We start from the raw sequence: 19,106 nt of genomic DNA, 5'->3' as shown, positions 1-19,106 counted from the left end.
TTTGTATCGTTCTGCTTTTTATTATATATTGGATATTTCAAATGAAAGAGTACATAGTGAGGACTTCTCTTCTTCTTAGATTAAAGATCCATGGTTATAGTTATAGAAGGTAAAAAAATAATAAATTTCAGAGATTTTTATGATACGCTAGACACATACCTCGATAGAGGACTTCAACTATTACTTGATACGTACCGAAACCCTACTATATAATATGAAAATCAATAAATTGTTAAAATATTAATTCAACGAAATTGTGGTTTTATAAAAAAAATCCTAAAGCAGTTTTCATTTTTTTACATAGTATAAATCGGAAAGAATATAATAACTCTGGCTGTTACAGCTGGAGCGGCCTAATATTAGTAGAAACTTAGCATGAACAACTTCAAATAGACCCAACAAAAGACAGCTTTAGCGCAGGTTGTACACCTCTATATATACAGTTTGGGCGCAGATTCTCATGAGTGAAGCAGGAAAGCACCCCTACGCCATCTATATTTACTAGCTAGAGACTGGAGATTCGAAAGGTTCAAAACTATTTTGTTCCGCGGATCTTCTAATGGTTCAGCGTCATTCCACCTGCTCGTACACTGTGAGGATAGTATGCAAGTGTTTTTTTTTCGTGCGATTGCAGTATAATTAGAATTTGCTCACATTTCTTGACTATATACAAGTTATATAATCCCTTGCTGCAATTTGCTGTTCACGACTGAATATACGTTTTGGTTTTTGGAAATAATTTCCACTGTACGTTTCATGCTAGGTATTGGATACAATTACTAACTGATACCTTACAGCTATATGTAATTAAATTTGAAAACTTGTTCAAGGCATAGTATCGTTTCGTAGAAACCATGAAATAATTAATTGTGTATTAGCCATAAGGCTTCTTCGAATTTGAAGCATTCCTTATGAATTCTACGAAAGTTTGAGTGATGAAAATTGCGAAAACCGTATACACAGTACCAATTTCCTAGCCTACTATTGAATCCATCCACGCGCGAGAGTATTACTAGTTTCAAAAAGCAGGTCAAATTACTCATTCAAACAAGGCTATTGTTTCAACAAAACAGAGAGTAACGAGTGACCGCTATAGAAATGCACATTAATCCTGCACATGTATCATTACACGCGAATCAGCATAACACTATTCATGGAGACATTAATCATGTTCTCTATGCTCTTTTCCAAAGAGCCGCTAACGTCACACTTTAGAATATTTCTTTACATATTTATCAAGCGCTATAACCAAATCGAAATGAAAAACCTTCGCACAACCTCAAAAATATTCAACATAAAAAACTGCATGTAAGACAGCTCCAGAGCAACGAGTGCCTTTCGGCGTGGGTCTCGAGCAGACACTGCGGGGAAAGAGCTCACAAAAGTTCAGCTTCGCACCGATCGACAGCCCGTACGTGCGCAGGAAACCATCCAACAGAGAAAGAGAGATAGCAGCAGCAGCAGCTCGGGCAATTCTTAGCCGGTCTCGCGTGTATATCCTTTAGTATGCAACGTATGCAGTCGTCGGTTGTTATAACACACAGAACGGCTCTCTCTCTCTCTCTCTCTCTCTCTCTCTCTCTCTCTCTCTCTCTCTCTCTCTCTCTCTCTCTCTCTCTCTGGCGAAGGAGTGGTTTGCCAGCGCGGTGGCGGCCAATGGCGAGTGGCCCGGCTAATTCTAGGGTGCCGCCGCTGCCGCGCCATCTTTGCATCATAATACTGTTCTCCGCGAGCGAGCGAGGCCCCTTTCGTACTGTCACCTCCCCACCTCCTCCTCCACCTCCTCCTCCACCTCCTCCTTCTCGACTACGTGGAAAGAGCAGCGCGCGATCGCGAGTTGCAGCAGTACAGTGCACATACACACACCGCGGCGGCACTGGTAGCGCACCTTGTGTCTTTCTCGCGCTCCACCCCCTACTCCCGCGGGCTCACCTGTGCTCTGTCTGTCTCTCTCTCTCTCTCTCTCTCTCTCTCTCTCTCTCTCTCTCTCTCTCTCTCTCTCTTTCTCTCTCTCGAATTGCCACTGTGTGCGCTGCTCATCGATTTTGGATCCGTATTGCAGAGGTGCTACTTCTGTGATGTGGTTTCGGGAACCGCAATAGAAGAGTGCACGATGCCCATTGCTCTGACAAGAGTATCTTCAAGTCTCTCGGTACAACTGTTCACCACACGCTTCGCAGCGATCCAGATCGAACGCCACGCGCACTAAGTAGCGAATGAAAGCGAGACAAGAGTGAAGTTCAAACAGAGAGCGGGGGGAGTACAAGATTGTCTGCGCCCTGTCTGCCGGGAATCAATCACGAGCCAGCGGTTCTCAACCTGGTTCCGCTTCGCATAACTTGTACCATCTCTCTCTCTCTCTCTCTCTCTCTCTCTCTCTCTCTCTCTCTCTCTCTCTCAAAGACTCGAGAGACCTTCCACTCTGCGCAGACGCCTCCGCGAGGACTGATTGGTTAATTAGCCGCCACGGAAGGATCAAAACAACACGCACGATTCTCATAGCCTCGCGTGCATCAGGAGCGCGAGCGTGATGGTAACCGATCGTTTGGAAATTAAAGGCGTTTTTTTCACCACCGGTTTTGACACCGAGCTTGTCGCCGATCGAGATCCAGCTCCGCTGATTGGGATAAGCAGGTTGAATTTGCCGAATTAAGCCCGAGCTGCGTTGTACGCCGTCTTTTTTCTTCTCCCCGTGTATAAGCGTGTAATCTGCCGCGTGGATCACTGTAATTTCGCGTGTATACCTGCTCATCTTTATCATTCGTGAATTTAATTGAAAAAATTGTTCCACCTCGATCCTCTCCGACGACCGACGGGAGAAAACTCGATGACTTTCATACTGCAGCGTCAGCTATCAGGGGAAAGACAAAAAAAAATCTCTTTATCTAGGTGACGGGCTACCAGTGTTCATAGCGACGAAAGACACCCAGCTCGTTACGTCGCTCACGCGCTGAACTGCCTGGGCTTGGGAATAAAAAGCTGGCAACACACTCCTGCATACACACATACGTGCACAGAGGCTTTGCGCATCTTCGTAACCCCCCGCAGCTATATAGGTGCACACACGCGTATAGCTCGTCGGGTATACGCGCAGAGGCGCCTTGGGCGACGTGCAGCACCTACGCTACCGACTCGCTACTACTCTCCTGTCAGGAAAGGTAATCTCGGGACGTACGTGAACGTTGCGCTACTGCGGAGTCGCTCTCTCTCTCGCGACCGCGTCACGCAATTTAAAATCATTTTTTTCCTCCCTTCAACTTTACCTTTCTCTCTCGCTCTCTCTCTCTCTCTCTCTCTCTCTCTCTCTCTCTCTCTCTCTCTCTCTCTCGGTATATATTATAAAAGGGCTGGAGAAAAATACAGGGAGAGGGAGAAGTGAAGAGAGAGAGAGAGAGACAGAGAGAGAGAGAGAGAGAGAGAGAGAGAGAAGAGGCAAAAACCGGCAGTGTGAGAACCGGCTGCAGCATCGACTGCAGAAAATCCTTATGCGCGTGTGGGTACTCGTAGTTTTAAAATGATGCTTGCTCAATTTTCGTTTCTTCTGTGCGGCGATCACTCTTGTATTTATACCCGGGATTGCCGACACTGCGCCATTAGTTTTTGCTAAAAATTAAATTGCGAATTCCAAAGAAATCCGAACAAGTTTTCAATGCTTTTTGTGAAGTATTGCACATGAACGAATTTACGCAAACCAAGCGACCCAGAAAGCACGCACATAGTGCACCGTATAACGTAATATGTATACCACAACCCCTTCCAAGACACATGACATCGTATATATTAGGCAGTGTGGGTTGCACACAATGGCGGCTCACAATGATGGAAAATAATTAAAACACAGCCGCCCGTCAAAGGAGCCGCCGGGGGCAGCCAATCGAACCGATACTGATCGACGTGCATAAGAGAGCAAAACGCAAAGACGCTGGCGAGACGACGACTACGACGAGGAGGAGGTCAAGCGCCTGGCGCGTCCATCACTCGCTGCTGTTGCATTTTTAATAAAGGCTTGAATGATATACATATACTTTGCTTCGAGTGCGTAATTTCCTTGATTATTGCAAAATTCAATTTTTCGGCTAAAGATGTTTTGTGCAAGAGGCTCAAATAATCAATCATATCGCGGTAATTGTATGGAACAAAATTAACATGTAGTACATCGGCGGTTGTTAGAGATATGTTAATCATATTTCTTCTGAACATTCTTTAGTCATTAAGCCCCTGATGAGTACACAGGTTTTAATTAGCGGCGAGAGGAAGGCAGCTCTCGGAATCCCTGAATCCGAGCTTGAACGTGAGTCTGTTTATTAGTGTATTTTTAATGTCTTAATTTATTCGTAATCACTTAACTTGTTTACTGCGACTTTTGAAGATCTTAAGTATACCAGCACGTATATCCAAGCAAACCGGCTCGACGATGAGATCCTTGTACTCTCTGCTCTATTTCAGTATATTTACTGTAAGTATAGCACACCGATGTGAAATTACGACTGATGCTCGAAGGACCATCCCTATACGTACTGCAGTGCATGCGATATTATAAGCTCGTGGTAACATCTAGATTGCTACCATTATTATTATTCTTCAGAGAATAATTAAATACCTACCATGAATTTTCTAAGAACAGAATGCATATCATTGGAAATTGCTTGCACTTTGATTGTGCAAATAAAATTCATCGTATTTCGTCGACGATGTTTACCGAAAACCGGCTGCAACCAAAGCATTTAGCATACTGCATCGACCGATCGAGACTTGGACACAAGCCGACCGAGTGTGTGTGAGAGAGATAGAAAGAGAGAGAGAGAGAGAGAGAGAGAGAGAGAGAGAGAGAGAGAGAGAGAGAGAGAGAGAGAGCGGAGGGAAGCCAGAAGAGAGATAAACAATAAGGCGGACTGACAAGAGGCGGCTAAAGCAGCAACGGCAGCAGCTGAGAAGTGGCATGACTCCGGGCGAGACTGACTGCTGAACAATGCGACGAACGACGCGCGGCTCGCCCCCGTATCGGACTGCATTGTTGCAGCATCGGAGCGGAATATCGGTACTGCAGCCGCTAACGCCTGGGGCAATGGATCGACGGAGAGAAGGAGGAGGTGCAGATCCGCACGGACACATTCCAGTCCAGAATCGATCCGCTGGTGAGAGAGCAAGAGAGAGAGAGAGAGAGAGAGAGAGAGAGATTTATATGTTTTTATTGTTGTACATTATGTTATACATATTTAAATATAGTAAAAATACAGATAAGATCAACAATTGTTGTGTAAGAAGTGATAGTGTGAAAAGTAAATGGAATGAGGTGAAATGAAAGAGAGAGAGAGAGAGAGAGAGAGAGAGAGAGAGAGAGAGAGAGAGAGAGAGAGAGAGAGAGAGAGAGTTGAATTTGCCGAGACAAGCTGACGATTCGCCCTCTGTGCGTGTCTTTTATCGTTGCTTTTGTTGCGTCTTTTCAGCAAGAAGGATTCTCGGTGTTCGGCTTCACAGTTGTTTGGCCGTTGTAAGGCGCCGCGTCGAATCGTTTTGATCGTTCTTTCGGATGTATGAAAAAAGAGAGGACTGAAGAGGGAATCTGTTTTTGTGGTCTGTCTTTATGGCTGCAGATCAAGTTCTAAAACAGTTCGCTACGATGACACGACATGGTGGTAAACGAGGTCGTTTATTCGTTGAATATGTAGCGCTGATTTACAAAATAGTCTTCAACACTAAGTAAACCACAAAACTTGATACACCTTCAAATACGCGTCGATCAGTCTTTATGTCAACTGCTCTGCCCCTGAGGCTCTCTCTCTCTCTCTCTCTCTCTCTCTCTCTCTCTTTCTATATCTATAGGTATATACACCGAAAACCGGCTGCGGCAGTGTATACGTTCGGCGAGTCGTCGTGGCGCCCTCTCTCCCTACTCTCTCTCTCTCTCTCTCTCTCTCTCTCTCTCTCTCTCTCTCTCTCTCTCTCTCATTCTCGCTCTCGCTATACTCAGTTATCCCACGATAACAAGACACTGTCATGGTCTGAAAGCAGACATTATATCCGACTCTCACAATTACTTGACAGTCTCATATCAGCGAAGCATATCGATCGGAATAAAACCAATTTCTCAACATCCAATCATTGACACCTCTCCCGCTCTCTTACTCGGAATTCCATTTACCACGTCCGTCGCAGGATGACAACGATTCCGCGAAATAAATGAGCAGTCCGTTCGGAGAATGACGCTCAATGTAACGCCTCATCGCAGATACAACCTGCCCCGTATCCCCTCGATGAATGAAGGAGCGAATCGTCGGCAGCAGCAGGTGATTGGCAAGTCAATCGATCAATCGAAGAGGCTTTGTTGTATACCCACTCGCACGCTTGTATTGTATACATATACTTACACACACACGGCCCATGATACTTATCCGTGCACATATTACAGTGCGAGAGAGTCCGATGTTTATGCAGGAATTTCAACGGTAGCCGAAGTCGAGGAGAATTGGAATCGCCGACTGCGTTGCCAGCGACTCTTCGGGGGTCCGGCGAAACGGTAGTGCGAAACCCCCTGCGGTAAGCTGATACGGGCCTCTGTGATGCAGTTCGTCCCAAAGCGAGAGGAATGACTCATCGGGGGTTTTGCCACCTACTGGGGTGACGCTATTTAGCAAGAGTCAGAGGGAGATGGAAGTGACCGCTGATTCTCTTTTGTGGGATTGCGGCACGCGAGTCGAGGTGTTGAAATATTATTGCGGTGGGGGTGGGAAGAGCTGAGGCAGTGGACGGCTGTCGGACCTGTTTAATTGCTTGGTTTCTAGCGAGAGTTATTATGATATGATGTTACAATAATCTTATCTTTTTTTGCGTTTATTTATTTACAGTAGATCAAACGATTCTCGTTTGATTAATCGTTACGTTGACTTTGTATGATTGCAGTTGTCTATCAGAAGCGTTTGAAAAAGGAGCGAAGGGCCAGAAAACAAATACAAGATCAGCTCGACCTCGAGATCAAGCGACGCACACAGCTCGAAGATGCGCTGAAAGCTACGGGAGCGACGCCAGAGCAAGTCCGAGCGATAACAGGTAATTTTCGAAGACTCGCATTTTAAACGTGTAGGCATGCGGTTGAGCAAGTTTTCAACCTTAATTGGCTTTGCATAATCGTTGAAAAATAATACTCGAAAAAAAAGGAAAAAGTCCCACGTGTAAAACAATCGGTATATTGTAACATAGAAGCTGCACAATATAAATTCTCCTCTCGTTAATCACTTTGCTCCATCGGAAACTTTTGCATCAAACCATTAAATAATGCAGGTACATCGAAACACAAGTTTCGCGATAAGCCGAAAACTTGCGGAAACCATAACGAAAGCCGCCCCGCGAAAATACACTCAGCGCGCGCGCCACTACACCGTGAACGGAAAACACGATTGAAAGTCGGCTCTCGGATGCGCGCTCTCAACATCCTTATTATATACCCCATCTTTTCTAATTGCCAAGTCTCTCTCTTTCTATCTCGGGCATGCAGTAATATTTCGAAGCAAACGCGCCCTCTGCCTTCTTAGCTGCTTTCTCTCTCCGATTCTGTCTTACTCCCTCCTGTCACTACCAAAACTCAAACACGAAACCCTTTAAGTGAAATCTCTTATTCCGATATAACATTTCGTGAGTTCGCTCGCGCTGGCGTTTTCGCTGCCGCGCTGATTAACCCTGTCAGCCCCAGAGAGTCGCGATATTAATTTTAAATCAAACGCGGGGAACGCGCGCGCGCGTCTGAGTATAGCGAGAGCGAGAATGAGAGAGAGAGAGAGAGAGAGAGAGAGAGAGAGAGAGAGAGAGTAGGGAGAGAGGGCGCCACGACGACTCGCCGAACGTATACACTGCCGCAGCCTCGAAAAACGCCTTAAACTTATCTGCTTATTAACTTTGTTCTTCTTCTCTGTCTTGCTTCTGCAGCTTTTTCGGTGTATATACCTATAGATATAGAAAGAGAGAGAGAGAGAGAGAGAAAGAGAGAGAGAGAGAGAGAGAGAGAGAGGGCCTCAGGGGCAGAGCAGTTGACATAATTCTCGGGGTCGTACTTTGTATACTTTGCTTCTTGAAATCTCCCGGGCCGGCTTATCGGTGCCAATAATTCACGATGTTTGGGGTTTGATTATCGGAAGGGAGAGTGACGGATTTTGGAGGGAATTGGTTTTCTCGATTCGTACGGACCGTAATATTAAGTATATTTCACGTTGATTTACTGACGCAAAAAATAATTGTTATTTATGCGATAGCATTCACGTCTGTGCACACATCGTAACATTAATTTTTCGCGAGGGTAGCATTGAAACGTATTTTTATAAACTTCACGATAAAAGAAATAGTTTGTCACGACGCGTACATAGCAGAAACATAACGGTTATCGCCGAGATTTAAAAAATATTGCTCCGCGTGCAACCTGTAATTACCTCGCTCTCGATTCAAATCTCCGTTGTAAACGTCAGCCCGTATGAGGCAGTTACTTATACAGCCAGGCTTCAACATTGAAGAGTGCATTAGCCTCTAGAGTTTTGATAAACGTTGTTATAATAAACTCCGCGAGTGTCCTGTAATTTGCAAAAAGTATATATCTTGCTCTCAACAACTATGCGCATAAATACTCGCAAAATGACCATTCTTCGTTGTGCAATACCCATCACAGAGACTAACAAAAACAATCCCTGATGCATATACCTAATAACTTCACAAAAAAACACCGCACTAACAAAAGTCCCTCTTCTTCCAGACAGCGTAACCGTAGAATCCTCGCGAACGAGCGTCGAGCCTCCGGAGGACTCGCCGCTGGGTCACTCATCGCAGACGGGCGGTCAGCCGGCCCAGTCGTCCCAGTCGTCGAATTCGCAATCGTCGGGCACGCATCCACGGCAACAGCAGCAGCAAGACCAGCAGCAGCAACAGTCCCAGTCGCAGAAGCAGCAGCAGCAACAGCAGCAGGTCGCGGTGGCGGCAGCGGCAGCAGCGGCGGCCCAACAGTACAGGGAGGCGACACAAGCCGGTAGTGGAGTTCGCTCGTCGTCCCAGCAGCAACAGCAGTCCGGTCAGCCCCAGCAGCAGCCGCCCACGCCCGAGAAGCTCGGATGGGGATACAGTGGACTCGATCTCATCGGCAGCCAGGCCACGGCTTTGTGGCAGAACTACCAAGGTCGGTGCGTTTGAATTTCGAGCAGCGAGTGTGCGTGAAATGAATAGGTGTTGCTGATTCATGCTTGAGATTGCGGCAAGGGGATTTTTTTGCCGGCCGTTTTGATTGAATAATTGACCGGTATCGCGTAGTTTTGCAACGTAAAAAAGAGTCGAATGCAGTAAATATTAGCACGGACACACGGCACACCTAGCTGGGATAAATCAACGGCTAATTCACTTACGGTTGCGCGGGCGCGCGTTTGAGAACGCAACGAAATTTATTCGGCATCCCGACATACAGCCATAATCGCTCCTCAAACATATTTACCTCCTTCTCATTCTCGCTCTACGGCGTCGAGAAAAAATCGCCTCCTTTCTAAAGAGTCACTCCGATGTATAGAAGTACCCCACAGAGGTCTGCTGGGCCGCGCAAAAAAGGCTGCGTTGTCTCCCGCAAAGAAACTAATAAGGAACGAAAACAGAAGCTACCGCAACGACCTCACTCTCTCTCTCTCTCTCTCTCTCTCTCTCTCTCTCTCTCTCTCTCTCTCTCTCTCTCTCTCTCTCCTCTTTCAACTATGTATACCCGCACACAAGAGCGCCTTAGAATACAGCCTCGTGATGCGGAATCCATTTGCAATAAACAACGGAGATTTAGAGGGCGGGAGGTGGGAAGGAGGCAGGAAGGAAGATCATCGCCGTCCGAGGGCACTTACGAGCTCGGGAAGCCGCGAGGGGACCTCCGACCGTCGCTATGCTCTTGTCTCGAGTAGTGGCGGCAGCGGTAGCTGTCTTCGAGTCATGCATTCTAGAGGAGCACGCAGCGGTTCTCGCGCACGCCCCTATATACATATACGGCCCGTGTCTTTATTGCCGCTCGTTTTCTGGCTTCCTTGTCTTCTCTCGCTGCGCGCGTGATGTTGCTCTAGCGGGATTGTGTGCATGGATTTGATAGGCTATTTGCGGTACATGCTTGACTTGGAGGATATTATTGCGAGGAAACATTGGTTCGAGCCTGAAGATTGACAAAATAACGAAAAAGGTCAAGTAGATGAATGCTGAGTATAGCCGTGAAAACTCGCAAAGAAAATAGATCTGGTCAGAGTACCTCTCAAAGCAGTTCCGAGAATCAGGTCGGGTCGGTCGAAGCGGAGAACCACTGGTAGTAATGCAGACTTTATGCATATCTCTCTGGGCGAGTAGGTAGTGAGGAAGGAGCTGCCGCCGTCGTAATTTCCCCGGCGGCCGCCGCGGCTTTCGGTGGCGTTACCTGTCGGTCTTCTCTTCTCTCTCTCTCTCTCTCTCTCTCCCTCTCTGCACTTCTGCAGCAAGCTACCTTCTTCCCTCTCACTTTAGCCAGTGTGTATGTGTGTGTCTGCAGCTCTTTCTTCCTCCTCGTCGCTTTCTACTTAAAGTTTGTTTCCCTCACCTTCCCCATTGGGTCTCGACTTCATTTTTGCGGTTTGCAGCTTGCTTATTCAGCGGAATACCTGCCATATTTTACATTCTTTTTCCCGCTTTCGGAAATTCTCCGCGCTACATAGTATAAATAATATTCAGCCGGATCGAGGCTCATCAATTGATAAAAGCGAAATTTCAAAGGAAAATTACTTCGAGCCACTCGACATCGGCGCTGCTGCTGCAGCCGCCTCGTTTCATCATTTCCTCTTAAACTCCGCGGCATTCCCTTTTTCTCAATCAATCTCTCATCTCGTTTTCTCTCCATCCTCCTTCCCTTTAATATTGCATTTACTCTTTCTTTCCCATCGTACCTTCCTCTTCTCTCTCTCTCTCTCTTTCTCTCTCCTACTACTACTCGGCGTCTTCGCCATTCTCTTGATGGCTCGAAGCAGCAGCAGCAGCTCCTCGTTTCCCTCGCATGTACGTTCGACACGAGGCACTCTCCGACGTGCTTTAATATTCAGACTTATATGCAATAATTTCGTAGCGACCGTATAACCTCTTCCTTTCTTCGCGAGAAACGACGTTCGTTCCTGCCACTTCTTCCTTCTTCTTCTCTTCACGTGCTTGCTGTTACTGCGCCCTCGTGCTATCAGTCTGTGTGCTGTATGAATGATCTCGTTTTTATAACGCGCGACTAGCTCATTCGGCGTTTTATTGCTGCGATGGGAAAAATAAATGAAGTCGTTTGTTTTGAGAAGAAGATTGGATACGTTAAAGTAAACAAAATTAATTTAATTCCAATCTCGTATTTGCAACCACTTTTCACTGCAGAGAACGTAAATTTCTCAAAGTCCGCTTTACTCGATACAGCCTCGCCTTATGTTTTCTCGTTCGATACACGAGCGCTGCAGACAATATACAACTCGAGTAAGCAAGCCGTGTATAGGTGCAGCGCGTGCGCATCGAAAATATGAAAACCCGGCGAGTAGGAGCATATCGACGACGGCCGTGGACGACGACGCGCGCGCGCGCGCGAGCCTCTGCCTTTTCTGCCGCGTCGTCGCTATTTCTGTGCACTGCACATCGCGTCCGTTATATACGCGGATTCCGCGTACGCGCATGCTCGCCATCTCCGCAAATATTAGGAGAGCATGCTTTCGTCTCGCGGAGGTGCGCGAGACCCGACAGCGTTGTAATTTATGCTGAGAGTGATACGCTTCGCTTTGTAGTAGTATAAAATTTATTTTTGATTTTAAATTATCCAACATTAATAAGCTTTTTACATAGCACACGTACGTCATTAAAAACTTGTATCTCCTTACGCAATACTTCGCTGCTCACTTTCAAGAAAAAGTTGTAAATCATACACTCGTGTACTCAAAGAGCGTGTAAAATGAAAACACCGAGCGAAAAGTTTTCCGAGCGAGAGCACAATGGCATTAGCGCGCAAGAGCTTCAAAAGCCCAAAAGCGGAAAGAATGAAATCGAGTCGTCGTTCTCGTCGTCGACATGCAGAAAGGAAAAACGAGATTTCACGAGCAAGGCGGTGGGATGAGCTGCGAGCGAAATAAAGAAAGTTGCGAGGAGTCGGTATGAGAAAGGAAATGTAATAAGGGGAGGGAATGAAATCGAAACGAGAGTATCGCCGCCCGAAGAAATTTGAAATTATACAAGACACGGTAGGGAGAGTCGCGGGATTGTGGAATTGGTTTTCCATTTTAGATTCTTGCGCGGATTCAGCATTCGAAGCATTAATTGTGTACAATATATATTTTCTTCAAATCAGAACTTACGATTTACGCATTTAAAAATCATAAGATAATCTAAAGCTTCCCATCTTTTTATTCTCCCACCACCATTTCTATTGCTTTCTGCACTCGCTGAGCAGCATCTCCTTCGAATCATACAATTTCACGCTCGGCTTGTGCCGGCGCTTGTCTCTCGAAAACGAAAGCCGGCGTGGCTCTCGTTTTACATAAAGATCAGAGCATTAAAAACGCGCGCGCGACCCCTCGACTTATTCTCTCAACCCCCTCTCCGCACTCCCTTTCAGAGCTTGCGAGCATTTGACCAATTACTGTTGCGCGATATCATACTCAAATTGCTTCTTTCGTCGCGAGCAGATACTTACACTCGCGAAGGTATAATCCCGGAGTATCGCGGCGGAGGCTCTGGAGGGCCCTGGAGAACGATTTCGCACGTCTTATTCCATTTTCGTCGAGCTTGAAATGCATGAAATTCAGTTACGACGAGATGAGGAGCTACGCTCTTTCTCGTTATATACGTTTCGCCTCTTTGCTGCCGGGATCAGTCGAGGATTTTTTAACGATTTCTCTCCTGGTTTACGCTCAAAGTCTCCGCTTTATATGCACGGGAGATTTCGGTTTTTTCCCTCAAGTTACCATAAGTTTCAGCTCGAATAAAATTAACCGAGATTCCAAACTCGTTCCACTGACTTATTTATCCAACCGACCGACTCACCCCTATCAAGCCACGGGCAAAAAAATGAATTCCGAAAGAAGGGCCTTCGATTCGTTTCGCAAACGGAAATGAATTCACGCTCGCGAAATCCCAGCGGCCTGGCATTGTATATAGATAGACGCCTGAGACGATCAATTAGCCGCGGAGAGAAGAAGAGAAACGTCACGAACCTGCTACTATATACCTCTCTCGCTCCCAAGTCCATCTCCCCTTTATTTTCTCCAATTTTTAATCCAAAGTAATTTAAATCGCCGTCGATTCGCAGCCGGCCGTCGCACAAAGCGGCCCTGCGTTGCATTGTGTCGAAGTTAATTACGCGCGGCCCCGCGCATAAACGCAGAGTCATAGCCCTGCAGTCGAATGTGTGTGTGTGTGTGTGTGTGCGCGCGAGGCGCTACCCAGTCGAAGAAGAGAAAAAAAAGGAGACCTATTGACGAAGCAGCCTACCGACGACTCACCTTTTCTTCATATTTCTCGGGACGAGAGTCCAGCGTTTTTCGAGCGACGCACAATGCCAATCGTTTATAAGGGCCGAGAACGAGAGCAGCCGCCCGAAATTGTTTCCATTGTCCGGCCGATTTGTCAGGGTGTAGAAGGTGTAAGACGAGTAGCGAAACTATTAGTCGTCGATTCCTCGCGCAAGAGCGATCGAGAACGTGTACGCCGGGATGAAAAAGAAAACAAGAAAGGGGAGGAATTCGCGAGATTGACGGACACGGCGAGTAATTTTGATGCGAGAGAGCAATGTCGATTTGTATGAATTCTCCGGGAGCGAGAGTTTTTTGCGAGAAGCGACGAGCGCATGTATATTGGCTGAGAGTCTTTTTTCCTTGTGATTCTCCAGTATGGAATTTTTGCGAGATAAATGGGAAATGATTCGGCTCCCTAAACGGATCCTCCACGTGCAAGAAGATGCAGTCGATTTTTTTCAAGCTCTACAACGCATCGATCTCCGAAACCCAAGAAAATCACTCTCCCCTCCCTTCCATCCATTTCCCCCAGCAGGGTGCAGGGGTCAGCTTCTCGAAATCACTCGGCGCTCTCCGGACCCTCGGGCGCAGGCAGAGCGCTGATGCAAAGGTTGGAGCTGAATCTGCAAAACCAACACACACACACACATAGAGCAATATACGCTTATACGTCTCGGAGCAGTTAAATTGTCATTTGGATATCAAAGGGAGCGCAACACCCGGCGCGAGCGGATAAGGGGCGCGAGGTAATTTGAGCGCGGGCGAAACACAAACATCGCGCGAGGTCTTACGATTCACACCCGAGATAGGAGAGAAAGCGTAGCGGCACTAGTGGTGGTATAGTCTTTGTGCGGTGCTTGCGCGCGAGAAACAGCCCTCAGCTATTGTTGCGAGAGTCATAATGGAATTTCGGACGTCATAGAGAGAGAGAGAGAGAGAGAGAGAGAGAGAGAGAGAGAGAGAGAGGAGACGAACATCGAGTGTGATTTTGCGCGCGGGGTTCAGTGTGACTCGATTTGCCGCGGCGTTTGTCTTCTTTGATTTGCCAATAAGCGCGAGTATTGGAATTGTGGTAAAACTTTGAATCGCGACTGTTATCTATAGAACGTTTTTTTTATTAAAAGTAACAAGTATCCGTCAAAAACGATAGAAAAAATTATAGATATGCCATGTATATTTGTCTGGCGAATCAACTGCATCGATTTGACATCCTCTCGGCGCTACGGTTTCAAATCCACTCCCCACATCCGATCTCCATAACTCGGAGCGTAAACCTTGCAGCCACTCCGTCTGTCTCCATCTCTGTCGTTCTTTTTGATGCTCCGTTCGTCGCTCTCTCTCTCTTCGTGACACGAGAAGTGCCTGCAGTTAACCGGGGACTTAATGGCCTTGGCAATTGGATTTTACCATTGCTCTTTGCCTAAGGAGGCGCCATTTCACGCTTCCCGATTCGATCTGTCCTCGCCCGAGGGCTCTTCTGTTTTTTGTTTCGCTAGTCCGCCTGCGTAACCGCCGAGACCAATGCTTGCGATTCTGTGATACATGTCGACGATGGAGTCGGTGATTTTTTTTACCTTTCCTAACCACATAGATTATTATAATTTCTTCTTTTGTATTACACTTTTTGGAATAAAACTAAAAATAAATAAATGAATAAAGCATCTTCCGCATCAACAGAAAATGACCATAAAACTCACTCAACCCGTTAAAATCGAATCCCGAGAGTTGCGCGATTAGCTGTCCGCTGTTAACGCGTCGCTCCGCAGTGTCTGGGTGTAATTCCATTAAAGAGACATTTTCCAGTTTTCGCCCCGCTCGTCTAATCCTTGCTGAATTCACTGAACAAACCGCTTTTCTCTCACTCTCGCTTTCACACAAGGCCGGGCTGTGTATTCTCCTTTGCTTCGCGCGCTAATTACCACTACTCCGTTTCATCCGAAACCTTCGCGCCTCGACAAGCGCTGCCCTTTTCCGACTGGGCGCGCGCCGTCGAGATTATGGCTGCGCACGCGGAAAGAACGTTTAGGGGGTTGTTTCGCTGAATGGCTCGTGTGTATGCTGGAAGCTGGAGGTGGAACCATTTTCGAGTGAATGTACGAGAGTATTATTTTATGGGGAAGGAGTTTGTCAATGATGGTTTTATTGCTTTCTGTTGCAGATTCTCTGGCAGAGTTTGAACTGGAGAGAAAATCGCGCCAGCACCCGACGGCCGAGAGGGACCAAGTCAAGTCCCCACTTCAAGGTGAGTTAACATTTTTCGGATGGTGTATCAGATGAGATAAGATAATAGCTTTCTATAACCGTACAATAATCTTCCAAAGTACGTCCAAGTACCTAATCAATGTCTAGCTTGCAAAACAACACTTTCCACGAACGGTAGATCCACTCGTTTCCTCGCAACTTTTAGCAATAAATAACGCCCAAAGCTCTCGTAAACGCAACCAAACCCTGAAAAAAATTATCCACCCCCGCGATTTTTAACGTCCGGCCTGTGAAAAACGAGTCGACTCCTTCGCTCGCCGGCTCACAGTTTCTTAGCTAGCCGAAATCCAAGTTCGATCTTTAATTAGAAACTCGCGGCCCCGTAACTTGTGCCGGCTCAGCTGTGCGTTTCTTGCGCCTGCACCGAAGCCTGTATCGTCGTCTTCGCGAAGTTCGGCCCTCCTTTGTTCGCCGCAACTAAACCAGCAAGCTCACAAGTTTTCGATCGAGCAAAAAGTGCCCCCGCGCTCGCCGAGAAACAGCCGCCTTTGCCTCCGATCATTCGCAGCAGCTAGCGCAGGGAAAGTTCCTTTTCTTCGAGTTTCCGACGGACTTTTTTGTCGAGTGTGATTTTCACGAAAATTTCAATTAAATGGAGATCGCGCTGGCTGCGGGCAAGAAATTTTTAAAGTAAGAGCTTGCGTGGCTATAAGAGTTCGAAAAGTTTAAGTAGTTTTTGTGGATTTCTCGTATACGTATAAGGTGCGGATTTTTACGCCGGTCTTACACACAGATGGAGAGTTTTATTGGTTTTTCCTGGTTGGAACTTTTTCATATTCCTCGTAATAAACTGTATTACAGTCGAAAATTTTACCCAATTGAAAACCAAAGTACGAGTCAGCGTCAGTCTTCATTGAAAGTCTTATACGAGATCGATCGGAATACTCTATAGTGAAAGATCCATTCACTATTTACCAAAACACATTGTGCTCCTCGGCGCATCTCTCCCTCGGTAATCAGGCCCATTATCGGCCGTGTAATCGCAAGGCTAGCGTGTATACTCTCACGAAAATTGAGACGCGCGAGCGCCTAAGTAGCTGAGCCACCGCGCGCCGCCGCCGCGTCGATACGCCCAATAATAATGACCGATGGGCCTGCGCGAACGTTTAAGAGATCGCTTCGGATCGATCGATACAAAGAGAAAGACGCGATAATTGCTGCTGATCCTGCTGCTGGCGACGAAAAGTGCTACATCTTCATCAATTAACTTCGATTTTCGAGTCACGAAACGATTAAGGCGCCGAGAGCGAGCACGCGCGCAGACTTTTCCAATCATAAGCGACAGTTCGATATAAAAAGTGTAGGATGTATGTATAGTAGCGCGCTACCACTCAAAGAACGATGGGCGGGCGTGCGCCGAATGACTCGTCGTTGGCCTCGATTCCAGGCCGCATGTAGCTCAGTTTCTTTGATGTTGACTTAGGAGGTGGAGCAAGGAACTCGCGTGTCTCTTTCTTTTCTTCGCTTCGATATTATCGTAATCCAAATGCGCATCGATATACGTTTTAAAAAACGGTGTTTACTCGTATAAATTTAATATTGCACACGTAATTACAAAACTATACTAAACGCAAAAACCCATTTGCTTGTTCTGTTCCAGAGTCTCGAGCAGGCTACTACAAAAACTCAGTCCTGTTCACCAGCGCAACCTAGAAGAGATCGCATTCAGCAGACGCGCGATAAACGTCGCGGCTGGAGACTCTACTGCCACCGGTATAAAGGGTGACGAACCGCAGAGGACGACCGAACGAAGAGAAGAAAAGCGCGTCACACTGCATCGGAAACGAGAAGCGAAAAGAAGCGCTCGATCGACGCCGGAAGCGAAGAGAAGAGGGACACGACATATCAAGGACCGAGCCAGAGTGAAGATCGGGCGAAAAGCCAACCGGCGTCGATTCTCTCTCGCGAGGTAGAGGAAGGGCTATTATATATTAACAGTAGGGGAGTCGCGCGAATCAAGTATACATAAGTGAAAATATTATAAATACGTATAAATACATGATATATAAAGGCAGCGAGACCGAGAGAGAGAGAGAGAGAGAGAGAAAGAATGGATGAGAGAGAAAGAGGGTTATATGCATTTCGTGTGTAGGTCGGAGCTATATAACGAATAGTACACCAGTGCGTAAGAAAGCCGGGACATTATACGATATGAGACGATATTTGTAAGAGAGAGCATCGTGTAGTGCGTGAAAGTGGGCGAGAGAGAAAGAGAAAGAACGAAGAGAGATATTTATAAAGACTGCTTCACCAAGAGTACGCGAGTGTGTCTGTGCGAGAACGAGTGAATTCCTATAGTGCTGTTCTACGAGGTAAACGTTGTCGAAAGAAATAATGTACGAGGGAAGGGCAAAAGATTAAATAACGATTAAAGAGACGCAGAATCGACTATACGTTCTATAAGCGATCGAACAAAATAGTTAGTCCATTATAGCTTAAGGTACAAATAAATAAGGGATTCAAAAAAAAGAACAAACGAGAGACTCAACTCGCTCGCTCACTCGGATTCCGTCTTTTTCGTCTCGTGCTTCTATATCGTCATCGCTGTTATTATTATTATTATATCCTCATCCTCATCCATTATCACTAATATAATTATTATCATCGCTATTAATTATTATCATCATCATCGTAAACAACGCGTATAGCATCTACATAATATTCTCGAGATCGTGAACTGAGAGAAAGAGAGAGCATCGGATGAGCGAACGAGACGCGCGAATAGGCGAATGAAAAAGACAGGTAAAATATATAGAACAGGTGCGCGCATCGCACGGAGGACCCGACACGGAGAAGGGATGAACACGTGGCCCATTATTATTATTATAACGCATTTTCCTTCTCCAGCGCGAGAGTCTCGGACCGAGAGACAAACTTTTATAGATTAGCGTGTGATTTTTTAAAGCCGCGACGATCCGATTATATAAAGTATATATATATATATATATATATATATATATATATATAAAATATAGAGGAAGGAATGCGGAGTCGAGACGAGAGAGCGAAGTCTGTACTGAAGTATAATATATTATAACACAGTCGAGACGACGAAGGACGAGAGTCGACGCGACGGAGGAACAATTAAGGCGAATCCGATTCGCTCCGACGACGGGGAAAGGGGGAGAAAATTGTGTATCATATTATGCAGTAGAAACAAGGGAGTAAGAGAGAGAGAGAGAGAGAGAGAGAGAGAGAGAGAGAGAGAGAGAGAGAGAAAGAAAGAGAAAGAAAGAGAACGTACGCGAAGACGGAGGAGGAGGGGATTTAGCGAACAAAAATAAAATAAAAACGGGGTGGGATGGATATAGCGACGATATTGAAAATTCCTAGCGCGTTTTCAAACTAACAATTTAT

The 19,106-nt window shown here is 46.3% G+C and overlaps 1 protein-coding gene across 4 annotated transcripts in view; it reads left to right on the top strand.

The window, feature by feature from the left end:
- Positions 1-18,688, top strand: part of LOC100677798 (dachshund homolog 2) — a 218,506-nt gene extending 199,818 nt beyond the window's left edge. For 3 of the 4 annotated variants that reach the window (XM_016982881.3, XM_016982882.2, XM_016982880.3), the window contains 4 exons: positions 6,901-7,047; positions 8,735-9,151; positions 15,646-15,729; positions 17,350-18,688. In XM_016982881.3, coding sequence (XP_016838370.2) covers positions 6,901-7,047; positions 8,735-9,151; positions 15,646-15,729; positions 17,350-17,402 — 701 coding nt within the window. In that variant the 3' untranslated portion in view covers positions 17,403-18,688. The remainder of the gene's footprint in view (positions 1-6,900; positions 7,048-8,734; positions 9,152-15,645; positions 15,730-17,349) is intronic. The other variant, XM_016982883.3, reaches the window with a different exon arrangement.
- Positions 18,689-19,106: the final 418 nt, after the last annotated feature.

The sequence above is a fragment of the Nasonia vitripennis genome, chromosome 2 (assembly GCF_009193385.2).
Source record: "Nasonia vitripennis strain AsymCx chromosome 2, Nvit_psr_1.1, whole genome shotgun sequence".
NCBI classification, from domain to species: domain Eukaryota; kingdom Metazoa; phylum Arthropoda; class Insecta; order Hymenoptera; family Pteromalidae; genus Nasonia; species Nasonia vitripennis.
The sequence above is the reverse complement of the archived record's forward strand: the minus strand, read 5'-3'. Positions and strand labels throughout refer to the sequence as shown.